Raw genomic sequence first — 15,000 nt, 5'->3', positions numbered from 1 at the left:
TTTCTGACACAAAGGCTCTCAGGGACTGAAGTACAGGCTAGTACCTGCGTCATGTAAACACAATCTAAATCTCACTGCCCTCTCTGACACAAAGGCTCTCAGGGACTGAAGTACAGGCTAGTACCTGCGTCATGTAAACACAATCTAAATCTCACTGCCCTCTCTGACACAAAGGCTCTCAGGGAAGGAGGAGAGAGGTAGAAAAAGGGACAGATAAACAGAGAGAAAGAAGGACGTCATTGATAAACAGAGCGAGAGGAGAGAGGCCTTGGCCCACATCTCCATCAGTGAGATGGAGAGGGAGGAGAACTCATTGAAATGTGATGAGGATGCAACCTGGAGTGGCACTCTCTAGAACACAGTTTACACCAAGTGCTGCTAATCAGCGTAAGCAACAGCCTTTACAGTAATCACAAGATGAATAGAATAGATCACTTCTTATAGGCTCTGGAGGAAACATCTCCTATCTCCTAAAGAAGGAACCACCCCCCCCCCGCCCCCTCACCCCATCTCATCAAAGCCACACTGTTTACCCATGAACCATGATGGTGACTTTCTTATTTATTTCACATCTGATTGGAACAAGTATGGCGCCATACGAATTAACCTGCTCCAGTGAGTACATATGATTAAGCCTGTGATGAAAGTGCAAATGGAGTACAATTTGATGTAAGGGAAATCCTTCCATACGCATTTCCCTTATCTGTACACTGCTCCAGTGAGAGTAAATAAGGTGGCAAAAGCATGTCGGATTCTTTCATCTCTTCTCTCAGCTAGCTTACGCAGGTCCATTCTGACCTGACACAATGTTGCTGCAGAGTGTCAAGCATGTTAAGTCAAGTCAAGTCACATTTATTTATATATCAGAACTCCCCCTATTACCGTCGGTCCCGTATTTCCACCGTCTTGCGTGTATGTGTCACTTAATATCCATTTCTATACAAACCAAGACAGCGGACTCCTAAAGAAACGCAACCACCCACACCATAGGTGTATCTAAATTAGCTATGTACCAAAAATGACATTTTACCGTGACTCGAAGAGCTGTAAAGAGTGTTGTAAGGCTGCGTGTACTTAACCGCTTGGAGCTCCAGTGGAATTTTAATTTCATGACGAGAATTCTCGGTCTAACCGTTCATGTGCTGTTGAAACGGTGTAAATAGGCGACCCATCAGGCCAGCACTATAACTCCGAGCGTGGTAAACACAATCGGATATTTCAGGCAGTAAATGCTCCCGTTAAGAACCAAACCAGATTTTGTTCAAATCTACACATATATGGCTACTGAAAAATGTATAGGTTCATTTAGTAAATGTTATTTTGAAGTGTTAAAAAACATTGTTGCTTTAGAATTTCTGAACAAAAGTGGTGATAATTGGGGGTGTTACGATAGCACACTACAATTGGCCCAAGGTGCTCACAAAAATAAAATAAAATATTAGGCACCTAACCCCTAACTGCTCCCCGAGCACCGCTGTAGCAAGCAGCTCACTGCTCCGGGTTAGTGTGTGCTTCACCTCACTGTGTGTTCACTGTGTGCTGTTTGTGTTTCACTAATTCACGGATTGAGATAAATGCAGAGACCAAATTTCCCTCACGGGATGAAAAGAGTATATATACTTACTTATACTTAAAAGAAGATATGGTATAGAATGTTTTTTGTGACAAAATGAAATAAATAAATGAAGTATTAAATAAATACATACAAAGTGAAATAAATAAATAAAATGTGAAATAAATCAATAAAAGGTTAAATGTAAAACCATATATATAGGCATTGGCATTGGCATTGGCACTGACATTGACATTCCATATGCACGGTCTTGAAATGTGCCATGAAATAAATCAAAATGTCAGTCTTCCATCAAGGCGGGACCTAGCTACTGATTAGTTACTGCCGATACTACCAGTCGGCGCTGGATCACTGGCTAGTCCATGTGAATCACAGGTAAGGACACAGCTCAGACTTATCAATAGTCATAACTAATGAAACATACAACAACAAGGATTTCACTCTAAATTCATAATTTTCGGAAGATATCTGGAGTGAAAATGTTCTGTTATTTGATAGGTCTGTTTGCTGTACAAGAATCCCTTGCAAGGGTTCATAGACATGCTAGATGTGCACATCTAGTGCTAACAGTTAGCACAAGCGTTAGCTAGTTAGAAAGCGAACTTCTATCTATGGCAAACGACTTTGCTGTAGATGCTATTGCTTCTGTTTATGGTATAGGGTGCCCAGTATTTATCTATTTCATGGCGCTTTGCAAGACCGTGCATATGGAATGTCAATGGCAATGTCAATATATATAGTATGTATATTTATTTATGTATGTATTTATTTATTTAATATTGTATGTATTTATTTCATATTTTATGTATTTATTTCATATTTCATTTATTAATTTAATCTTTTATTTATTTATTTCATATTTTATTTATTTATTTAATTTTGTCACAAAAAACACTCCATATAAAATTACTATAGCTAAAATTACTAGATGGGTCTTAAAATTAGATTTAAAGCTACTGATAGTGGGACATGACGGAAGATTATTCCAGAGGCGAGGGCCAGCAACAGAAAAAGCCCCATCACCTTTAGTTTTTAGGCATGTAGTCAAGCTTCAAAATGCACATGCTAAGATTGAGGAGAGAGTAAGTGTCAGTATGACTTTCAACATCTGCACAGTGCTCAGAAAGGCATGCTATACTGCAGTGTACAATAACTCAACTGAAAGGGCGCTATCCTCTGCTTCATCCTGGTTCATACAATATTTACAGATAAGCCAGAAGAAAAAACAACAAAAAACCAACATGACAAACAACTCGGCCTTGATGGACAGATTTTTTAAATGACCTCGCTAGAGCAAACAAACTCACCTAAACAGTACGCCCCGAAGGCAAGCAGGCATTCTTTTACACAAACACCCAATTTATCACGGCCAGCTAATGGACGACTAACAGAAGCATATGCGATGGAGGCATTCTTTCATTCTTTCACAGCCCCTCAGGTGTCGTTAAAACCTGTCTGGAAACCAAGGCCCCGAGGGCGACATCAGCGTGCTGAGCCACGAGATGAGAAGGACGCAGACGAGGCAGGAGTGAGCTACAGTGACACATCCATCAACAGAGTGTACACATTTAAATCACGCTGAGCACGTCTCTATACATGAATAGTATTGATAAAAAGGTATTGGCTGGGGAAAATAAAAACATTTGTACCTCAGCTCAGTGCATTATCAGAAAAGGATTCCTGGCAGGACAAACGTCTTAACACCTTTTCTCTCTCCATCTGCACTGTCCACTCTACATGCTCCAATCTCCATTCTCTCTCTCTCTCTCTCTCTCTCTTCTATCACTGTCTATTTTGTATTTCTCTCTCTTTCTATTCCCCCTGACTTTTAGAGGAAGCCTGGAGGCTGGGCCTGGAGTCTGAGCCATCTCCTCCTCCTCACATTTCACTGACATGACAAGAACCACTGGGTATTATATCTATTCACACCACTCCCTCTCTACACCCCCCCCCCCCCCAACATCCCCTTCCTCACTTGCCTTACCCTAACTCCTTCTCCTCTTCCTTCTACCCATGGCATAACCTACACCTACTGTGCACACTGCACACCCATTTCTGAAGGCCAATTTACGCCAGAGAATCACAACGCGATGAGACGAGCTGCAACATTCAGCAAACCAGCACCATGGAAATCTCATAACCATCCCGCTGCAAACCCATCTCTATCTGACGCTGCTGAAACAGGTAGCGTGCGTGCGTGTTCTAGCAGGGCTCTACCCATCCTGCCTTTGACAAGGCCCAGAGGAGCGGGAGCCAGGGCCGGGGCCTCCTGGTGTGGAGGGCTGGGGAGGTGGTCAGCCTGAGGCTAGGATCATCAGCGGGACGCGGCGTGGACGACTAGATGGAGCCTATTAGATGCCTAACAGCAGTTCTTGGTGTTCTTTTAGGGAGAGACAGAGACGAGCAGCCCTGAGGGCTGATATGCCCCCAGAACAGAGAGGAAAAGAGGAGGAGAAGAGAAGAGAGGAAGAGAGGAGGAGAAGAGAAGAGAGGAAGAGAGGAGAGCAAAAGAAAGACCATCAACTTCCTTCAAATGCTCTTGAAGAGATCATTTTATGATATATATGCTACTCTCAGATGGCCATGTCATGGATCATTTTATTTTACCCATGAAATACATTCACACTTATGAGGTGAAACATTGTGACATGACTGCTTATTGATCTGATTTTCACAACATGATCTTAAACTGAAAGCTGCTGTGGTGATTTATTCCAAGACTGTGTCAGCTAGTCGATAAAAGAAATTTATTAAGGGACACAGCGGAATGAATGTATTATAAAATCACACATAATTTCTCCTCTCCTATTGCCTAAGGCATGTGTCTGTGTGAGTATGTAATCAAAGTGAGTATGTGAGTATGTAATCAAACCTTAAGCTATGCCTATTCCAGTACAGCGATACAGCATGGTTATTTAAGCTACAGTAAACACGACCTCAGTAAACGATGCTCACGGGCCTACTGACTACTGGATTGTGACTATGGTGCACAGCAATACAGGCAATTACTATTTCATGAGCCCATTCTAACACACCCCATGCCGTGCAAAGTGCACTGCACTGAAATGAATGCTCCTCGGCGAGAACATTATTTGGGCTTTCGTACCGACCAAGCATGTGTCTGTGTGTGTGTGTGTGGGGGGGGATGTTTCTTGGGGAAGAATATAAATGAACATCCATACACACATACTTCGACACACACAGAATGTTCTAACAATGATGAGTACATGAGTACATACATTTACAAAGAGTGAACATGAGTGAGAATGAAAGAAGTGTACAGAGAGAATGTAGGAGTGCACACACACACACACACACACACACACACACACACACACACATACACACACACACACACATACACACACACACACACACACCACACATACACACACACACACACACACACACACACACACACACACACACACACACACACATACACACACACACACACACACCACACACACACACACACACACACACACACACACACACACACACACACACACACACACACACACATACACACACCACACACACACACACACCACACATACACACACACACACACACACACACACACACATACACCACACACACAACACACACACACATACACACACACACCACACGCACACACACACACACACACACACACACACACACACACACACACACACACACACATACACACACACACACACACACACACACACACACACACACCACACATACACACACACATACACCACACACACACACACACACATACACACCACACATACACACACACCACACATACACACACACATACACCACACACACACACCACACATACACACACACATACACCACACACACACACACACACACACACACACACACACACACACACACACACACACACATACACACACACACACACACACACACACACACACACACACACACACAAAATCAAGCTCCCTCCCACCTCATGCCACACTGTCACTCTAAATGCACACGTGTGTAACTAAGGGAGTCAGAGAGGAAGGTCTCTGATGTGTCAGGCAGAACAGTGAGTGTGCAGGAGGGAGGAGAGGAGGAAGCACAATTGGTCTGGACATCTCTCATCACACACCTTTTACACGCAGCGCCCGCAAGTCAAACGGAGGGCTCCCAGGCCTGTCCTGCTGAATCAGACAGCCTGACGAGATGGTGGCAGCAAAGCCCCCACCGGCTGCAAATGTGGAGTGATGTTTGGGAGGGCTTGTCTTGAGAGAGAAATAAAAATGGAGGGTTCTATCCACCGTACTTTCACATGGGCGTCAATATGGTGGTGGTGTGTGTGCATGTACAGTATGCAGGGCGGGGGGGGGGGGGGGGGGGTTAATGTCATCTCCATCACATTTGCCAGACACCTTAAATTCAATTTTCACTGTAGAGGTTTGTCTGACCTGTACTGAAGTTTTTGTCTGACTCTGGCTGCACTCAAATACATTTGGTAATTGTAGCTGTGAGAAACGATGACTTGTGATTTGGAAATTGTAGCCTTTGGCACCATAGAGCAGCTGTAACAGCTCGATCGGCACGGGGTCGATTTGCATAAAAGCTTCTACTAAATACTAGTCAACTTTAACTTAAGGAAGAAATCAAGAAAGACAGAGAGAAGGAAAGAGAGAGATAAGAGATGTGTTTGTGTCTCTTGAGATATTTGATTTCTGGGCAGGAACACAGAGGACAGCTCTTGTAATTAAAGTGGGAGGAACCCTAGGCAGTCTGCAAATGTGCAGGAGAATAATGGAATGGCCTAGGAACAGGAACATAGCGGTCACCTTAAAAGAAAATCCCTTTTATTAATTCATGTGAAATATTTTTACATTAGCTTCTTTTGTGCTAGGATGGAAATAAGATAATTAATTCCACTCTCTGAAACACATACACACACACGCAAACACACACACACACACATACACACACACAATGCGTTTGCCACAACCAAATCGTTCAATACATGGCAGACGGCATAATGTACATGTGGTCATGGCAACACCTTGGCCCTAATTTAAAAAGACATCCAACACAGTATGAAGTACGCATTGCACTCTGTGTTAATTAGAATTTTATGATTAATCAATTTGTTTACTGCTCTATATCTCTGTAAAGAAAATGAGATGGGTACCACTTGCAAAGAGATTTGTGGGCATCATAAATAACACTGCAGGTGCTAAATTGATGTTTCAGCACACGTGTATAGAACCACCCCCATATGCATATTCACCACAGCAAGCCCTCCAAGCATGTTATTTTGTTCATTAGCGAGAATCCTTACCATATTTATTTGCAAATGTCAAAAATATATTTATAAATACACATATTTGTACAAATGACTTGTATGTATTTGTATGTCACATTTATATATTTGTATATTTGTATTTGTGAATTTACAAATACATGTCTATTTGTCCATATATTTTCGAGTATGTACAAATCTTTATGAGACAATTCTACCCCCATACTCCAAGCATGATATTTTGGATATTTTGTTCATTAGCGAGAATACTTACCACCAGTTTCTAGATCAGCCTTTGCCTTTAATACTAAAGGGGACTTCCCATTCAAATGCCAGTTGCGCTGCGCTTTGCTAGGCGCAGTGGCAGGCCAGTTCGTAGGCGTGCAAGCTGTTGAAAATAATGGGTTTCCTAGCACAGCGCTGCCGTTTGCATGTGCAATGTGAAGCCCGCTTAAGGCTGGAGCATGTTCCAGCAACCTGTAAGGCTTAGGTAAAGCAGGCCTCCCCTCGCTTCTCCATAAAGGAGCCGGTGCCTTTGAAGATCAGCCCACTGGCTTCAGGAAAAGTACTCCCAAGATGGAGCTATTGCAATGCAGACGGCACTTTAAAGTCATCTATACCACACAAGGGACCATGTCTCAGGTAGTTTTTTCCCCTCTCTCTCTCTCTCTCTCTCTCTCTCTCTTTTTTTTTGAAAAGCCTGTGGTAAGAGCAAGCTGATGAGCAGGGGAAAGTCACAGTTTGAGAGATTAAACCGGAACAGAAGATGACGTCGGGAAAAGTTCATCTCCTTTTTATAAAGTGGCAAACGAGAGAGATAGGAGACACAGGGACAAAGAGGGAGGAGCGAAGCAGCAGGAGGTATGTGGTGGCTTGTACAGTATGTGCTGAGCATTTTCAGTCTGAATGTATGTGTGGATAAGCAACCACATCTACATACAAATGCTCTCCACATCTACTTCACTACTAACATTATATTTTTCACCTATGGGTGTGCAAATATAGAATATCAAAGCAAAATTCAATCCAGCATGACCATACATTGTATACATGTTACATGTGTGGCCTGGTGAGCCGTTGTTACATACTATACTTAGTATAGTATAAGTAAGTATAGATACTCTTTTGATCCCATGAGGGAAATTTGGTCTCTGCATTTATCCCATCCGTGAAACCCTCAGAGCACACAGTGAAGTGAAGCACACAGTGAGGTGAAGCACACACTAACCTGGAGCAGTGAGCTGCCTGCTACAGGGGTGCTCGGGGAGCAGTGAGGAGTTAGGTGCCTTGCTCAAGGGCACTTCAGCCGTGGTCAAGTGCTCAACAACTTCACCTGCCCACATTTTTTCCTACTGGTCGGATATTGAAGCCCTAATCAGTGGGCCACAGATGCTGTTGTACAGTATATGTTTATCACACAAATAATATTTTGGCCCATTAACATTATGAAGAGTTTGCTTCCAAAACGCTATATCTCCGTTTTTAAAAACATTAAACATTAATTGTGTATTTCTGGTAATATCAATCAAATTGCAGTTGTGTTGTTTTGATTGAGCAAAGATAAAAAATCAAATAGCAATACCCAATTACAGTTCTACTGAAATTAGTTGGAAAACAAAATGTAAAAAAAGTGTGTCCACCATTTATTAAAATGGTGGATATACATAGCATTTTGGAACCAAATTCTTCCTTTCATACTACACCACACATTCAGGAAAAAATGTGCGCACACACACATAAATACATACCTGAATGAAAGGAAACAGGAGGCCGACTGCAAAGTTGGCTAGCCAGTTGATAGTTCCTGCTATCATGAAGGCAGCTGAACGATAGGATTGTTCAAACAGCTCACCAGTCAGGATGAAGGGGATACCACCTGCAGAAGAAACACAAAGTCATGGAATTTCACACTTTTTTGCCAATTTTTGTCCGCAACAACCACAACGAACTATTGCAAGATTCTGAAGGGACTGACAATCCTGAGAAGACAATCCAATGATGGAATGCAACATGGGACAAATTTCCACCACAACTTCCACTACACAATCCTTCATCATCATCACCATCATCATCATCATCATCATCAGAACATCAGCAGCTCTTATTTATTTGGCCGAAGGTGCCAAATGTGGACTGGAAAACACACTATGGGTGAACAACATTGAACACACTACATGTGCAGACGTGGATTCAAGGACTGTATCAAATCACCAGTCTTTTACAATACACACTACACTATATGCAGAGGTGGATTCAAGGACTGTATCAAATCAAATACACACTACACTATGTGCAGAGGTGGATTCAAGGACTGTATCAAATCAAATACACACTACACTATGTGCAGAGGTGGATTCAAGGACTGTATCAAATCAAATACACACTACACTATGTGCAGAGGTGGATTCAAGGACTGTATCAAATCACCAGTCTTTTACAATACACACTACACTATGTGCAGAGGTAAAAAAAATGAACAGATGTGATGTAGACAACAGGCGTACCGTACGCACTGTGCGTACCATCTAGGCTACTCAACAACGAGAGAGAATTTCCCATGTGTGTGTATTCACATCAGATTGGCCTACCATAACTTCCCAAGTCTGCACAGTATCCCATTAACTGCATGACATTAGGCTATTTACAATTTTTTGTAAATTAAAGTTTGTAAACACGTTTTCAAAATCAACTTAATGCAGAACTATATGCACGTGCACACCTTTTGTTTGAGCAGGAGAGAGAATAACGCACGCACTCACGCATCAATTACAGAAGTTGGAGGCTAGGTTACTTGTTGCTTTCTTTTACAATCTATGGTTGCTGGTTATCAGCACACAATGTTAAGCTAATTCACTAACTCAAGAGTCATCATGGATAAAAAACGTTTTTTGCCAGCAGAGCTGGAGGAGCTATTTCAGATGGGCAAGATGGTTATCCTATGCCTTTGTTTTTTTCAATGGTCATTTACTCAATTCCAGCTCTAAAGGATTCTAGAAAGCTGTGTGCCTTGCACTGAAAGCTTTTGGTCGGTAAAGTCATTTCAATGTACCATTCATTATACAGTAGGTTATGAAAATTTTTGTCAGTTTTCTGTCAGGAAAGTCAGGGAAAAGTCATAGAACTTTACATGTGTGGAAACCATGTATTTACAGCAGGCAACAAAGTCTCCCTATATTTATTTGTGTTAGGTTTAACTTGTCCTATATATAGTGGTACTGTAACCATTAAGATGTTATAGATTGCAGTCAGGCCTAACACAATCTGGGCAATTTAGCTCTTTACACATACAGTAATTGTTTGGTGCTGCTAACAATTTAGCATTGTATAGTTTCAATTTATTGAATAATTTGAAATTGTACTTTGAATTCTAGCAGAGCCTCTTTTACAATTGTTTGTATACAGTACGTGAATATGGAGATTATGTGCTCCCTGGCTACCTCTGATCACTAGTAGGTCAGATAGCTAATGAGTAGGCCTACACTTGTCCACTTTCAGTGCTCCTTGGCACTTAGTTCAAAAGATACGCATATGTAAGGGTACTGCCAGGATTGTGTATTAGTGGGTGTGCCTGACCGATTGGAAGGCCACTTGGGCCAAATATGCCATGGCCGATTTTTTGTTCCAGTCCAGCCCTGGTAGCCTGTCAGAGTACACTTGCCAAGTTATTGCTCTAATGACTTTATTATGTCTGGGATGGGAAGCCATGTAGCATCATCCACAATTAGTTGTACTGATTTTGTAACCAAGATTGTATTTTACTGGTGAGCTAATTTTGACAACTTTATTTCAGGCTATATCGCAAACATGGTTTCCCGTGTGATCGGTTAATATTATAGCCTAACATTAACTAGCTGACTTGCAAAGGGAGCTTGTCACTAGGCTTTGGGCTTGTAGTCGAGGCCATTTTCTGGCATAATCAGGAGGAGGGATGCTGTCTTGATGCTTCAGAAATCGGTGTATATTAATTAAATAATAATAAAAAAAAATCCATTAATTATCCAAACTCTTTTACATGACATACGGTGTGACTAATCTTTGATGCTTCTTGCTGACTGCCGCACTGACACCATAATGAAGTGAAATAAGGACAAACTGTGTTGCGCAGGCTAGGTTCAACAATATGCGACTAACAATATGAAACTATAAACAATATGAAACTATAAACTAATATACAATTGTAATACAACATAAGCTTAATTTAGAATTGTTTAAGAACGGTATGCTATTTAAAGGTGGATATACGCAATTTAGAGGTAGATAAACGCAATTTAGAGGTGCGCTTCCGAAATGGCGCTTCCGAAATTCAGGAGGGTGCGTAAATGGTGCTTACTTGCGTTTAGCCTCCACTACACCCCTGTGCGCAGGGCATGAGGGGGGGGTTGTTCTGTAGATGGGTTTGTGTACCATAGCATTCATTCCTGCAGGCGCCACTAGTAGACAGAGTACAGGGATCATCATCATGCCTGCAGTTTCCTCTTAGAGATAAATCCTACAGAGCACTTGGAACACAATTGCACTCAGCTCGACGCTAATCCAAATCACAGTAGAAATGGGGCAAAGAGCACAGCCCGGGATGACCGCGGAAGTGTGTCAGGGCGACGGGATTTACCAGACGACGCAGAAAGGGCCCTCATGTGAATTCATTCACTCACACAGACACAGACAGACACGTGTGCGCACGCACACACACGCACGCACGCACACATACACACACACACACACACACACACACACACACACACACACACAGCCACACATGGCTGTTCATTGATTCAAAAAAGAAGGAAAACCGTTTATTTCATTTTAGAACTCTCCTGGCTCCTCGAGGGTCACAGAACAAATGGTGGAACTGGCAGGGAAAGTAGGATTAGGTAGTGCAAATACCCCAATGCATTTCCCACTGAGTAAGGAGCCAGGACAAGAGAGGGAGAAGAGGAGGCAGCACAGGCACTCATATGCTGCCAGCTGACTGCTATTGTGGAAGAAGATAGGTGTTTGCACACAGAAGTACAAAATATAGAGGAAAGGACCGATGATGATGATTCTTGAATTTCATCACCCAGCACCTTATTTTCGGTTTGGTAGCGCCAAATAATAGGACTGAGTTTGACACAAGGCAGAAACAGTCTTTTCTGGGCTTTCTGTGTGGTAACAAAAGACGATAACAACACAACTGGCCAGGTCCAAAACCCAGGCAGCGGTAACTACCGGTAAATGCTATGCTAATGTTAATTTTAATTATTCTACCTTGTGTCTTTCATGCTTTTTCTTATTATTCTATTTTATGTACTTTACTTTTGAAATTATTTTTTAACTATTGCCCTCTGTATGCTTTCAATTACTATCATTCTTTGCTTTTGTTGATGAGCGTATTGAATTGCTTTTGTGTAATGTGGTAAATAAATAAACTTGCCTCGCCCATGCTGTTTTAGATGGGAGCATCGTCTAAAGCAGAGGTTCCCAACTGTGAGGCGCACCTCCCCTGGGGGGGGCGCCAAATAATTTGAGAGGAGGCGCGGAAGGTTGATTCAAAAAAGAAGGAAAAACGTTTATTTCATATATTGAAGAGGTTCATTAGGCTTACTGTGTTACTAACTCTTACTGTTTCTCTGTACAAGCCAATGAGGTCAAATTGTGTACCTGACAAGTTTCGGCTACTTTGCCTCTGTAGCCTTCATCAGAGGTGTCACGTGATGTTGGTGTGACGTCGTCTGAGCTGTGTTATATGTTTATTTCATGTTAGAACTATCTTTGTTTTTTTTTTTTAATGATTATGTAATTGTCAACATTATTAAATCGAAATAAATCATAGAAGAGATGTATACTAAATCTTTGGGATAGGGGAAAGTATTATTGATCCCTATCCTGTGTGAGAATGTATTGTGCCAAACTTCATAACGTAACTTAGCAACAGTGCCGCCAGCCGAGCTAGCAAGTTACCAGCAAAGATTCTAGAGCAGCGGAGGAGGAGGAGGAGGAGGAGGGGGGGGGGGGTGGAGGTGTCACTGTTTTAAGAGGGGAGGCACACATTGATGGAGTTTGGGAACCCATGGTCTAAAGGATACATGCCAGTGCAATTCTTTTGGATTAGCTTCTGCACTATAAGTCACAGAGATTACCCTATGAAACCCATATGAAACCAAGAAGAAGTAATAACCCTGCAGCTCATCTGACTGCAGGATGCAACATGATTGTTGCAATGATTACACATTATTGCTTTCAGTACACCTGTAAGTACAGATGTTAGGGTGGTGTGTGTGTGTGTGTGTGTGAGTGTGTGTGTGTGTGTGTGTGTGTGGCGGTGTGTGTGTGTGTGTGTGTGTGTGTGGCGGGTGTGTGTGTGTGTGTGTGTGTGTGGCGGGTGTGTGTGTGAGTGTGTGTGTGGCGTGTGTGTGTGTGTGTGTGGCGGGTGTGTGTGTGTGTGTGTGTGTGCGGGGGGGAGACTAAATGGAGAAATGGGGACATGTTTGGAAACAAATGCATTGTCTAACCATGTTAGGGAGGGCCTGCAGTTATGCAGCATGTCTTCTTTAGTAGTTTGCTCCAGACTTCCCAGTTTATTAATGAGTGTGCTTTAATGTTCTCCTGCGCTTTCTCGGGATCACGCACATACCCAGGACACACAGCACCAACCACCAGCTATTCACAATACACCCACCTAATTCAATTTATCAGCAACTGGCCAACAGAGAACCGTTGTCGCCAATGCCTAGAATACAATCATTTTTCAACCTGAGGCAGTAAACAAAAATTTAGAGTTTAATGGCTTTTTTTTATCCACACACTCTCTCCGAAGCGGGCGCACGGGGTAAAATAGATTCCATGTGCATGATGAAATAGCCCTCTACAAGTCATATCAACATAGTGGAGCCATCCACGCGTGTTTGTGTGTGGTGGTGTTTGTGTGTGGTGGTGTTTGTGTGTGGTGGTGTGTGTGTGTGGTGGTGTGTGTGTGTGGTGGTGTGTGTGTCTGGTGGTGTGTGTGTGTGGTGGTGTTTGTGTGTGGTGGTGTTTGTGTGTGGTGGTGTGTGTGTGTGGTGGTGTTTGTGTGTGGTGGTGTTTGTGTGTGGTGGTGTGTGTGTGTGGTGGTGTGTGTGTGTGGTGGTGTGTGTGTGTGGTGGTGTTTGTGTGTGGTGGTGTGTGTGTGTGGTGGTGTTTGTGTGTGGTGGTGTGTGTGTGTGGTGGTGTGTGTGTTTGTGGTGGTGTGTGTGTGGTGGTGTGTGTGTGTGGTGGTGTGTGTGTGTGTGTGTGTGTGTGTGTGTGTGTGTGTGGTGGTGTTTGTGTGTGGTGGTGTGTGTGTGTGGTGGTGCGTGTGTGTGTGTGTGTGGTGGTGGTGGTGGTGGTGTGTGTGTGTGTGTGTGTGTGTGTGTGTGTGTGTGTGTGTGTGTGTGTGTGTGTGTGTGGTGGTGTGTGTGTGTGTGTGTGTGTGTGTGTGTGTGTGTGGTGGTGTGTGTGTGTGTGGTGGTGCTACACATTAGTTGTAGTAAGTGAGGTTCCCTCTTCACTGTAAAGTGCTTTGGGTGCCTTGAAAAGCACCACATAAGTTGTTGTTGTTGTTGTTGGTGGTGTGTGTGTGTGTGTGTGTGTGTGTGTGTGTGTGTGTGTGTGTGTGTATGTTGCCTTTGTGCAGCCAGCAGCAGAGACACCGCAGTGATTAGAGGAAAGCAAACACCCTGCCAGAGAGAGGGAGAGGTAGTAGGAGGGCTGAAGGGAGACTCATTCACCTCTGTGAATCCATACCAATCAAGTCCATCTATACTGAGGCAATTCCAGTCGCTTACTCCAGCATGATCCGACTGGAACAGACTGCCTGGGCCAGACAGTTAAGGAAGTCTCATGAATCTAGTGAGATCTCATAGGAAAGCACAAACCAGGATAGCAGGCCAGCATTGATAAGTGCTATATAAAAAAGGAACCTAGAGAGTCCAGAGGATTGATTTGGTATTGTGGATTTCCCACACAGAGATCAGGAGGTCGGGTAAGATCACATTGAATGTTTTGATCTTTTTTTTGATGGCGAGAGAGGAGAATAACACCATGATCCACGGCTTCTGAAGGAATCTATCACAAAGCATGCTGCTTTATGACTAACAAGAGCAGAGGTGCAAAAACAAAATAATGCATGTGTGTGTGTGTCTGAGAAATCAAACTG

General features: G+C 42.9%; 1 protein-coding gene across 1 annotated transcript in view; it reads right to left on the bottom strand.

Annotated features, from left to right (window-relative positions):
• The window catches only part of slc2a9l2 (solute carrier family 2 member 9, like 2), a 165,606-nt gene that overhangs the window by 27,234 nt on the left and 123,372 nt on the right, over positions 1–15,000 (bottom strand). The window contains exon 10 of the mRNA XM_076293121.1: positions 8,597–8,724. Within this exon, the coding sequence (XP_076149236.1) occupies positions 8,597–8,724 (128 nt within the window). The remainder of the gene's footprint in view (positions 1–8,596; positions 8,725–15,000) is intronic.

This window comes from Alosa pseudoharengus, unplaced genomic scaffold, assembly GCF_046254945.1.
Source record: "Alosa pseudoharengus isolate Yale_2024_CS ecotype anadromous, Long Island Sound unplaced genomic scaffold, YU_APseudo_1.1 YU_APseudo_1.1_scf_19, whole genome shotgun sequence".
Taxonomy (NCBI): Eukaryota; Metazoa; Chordata; class Actinopteri; order Clupeiformes; family Clupeidae; genus Alosa; species Alosa pseudoharengus.
Note: the sequence above shows the minus strand (reverse complement) of the source record. Positions and strands in the feature narration are given on the sequence as shown.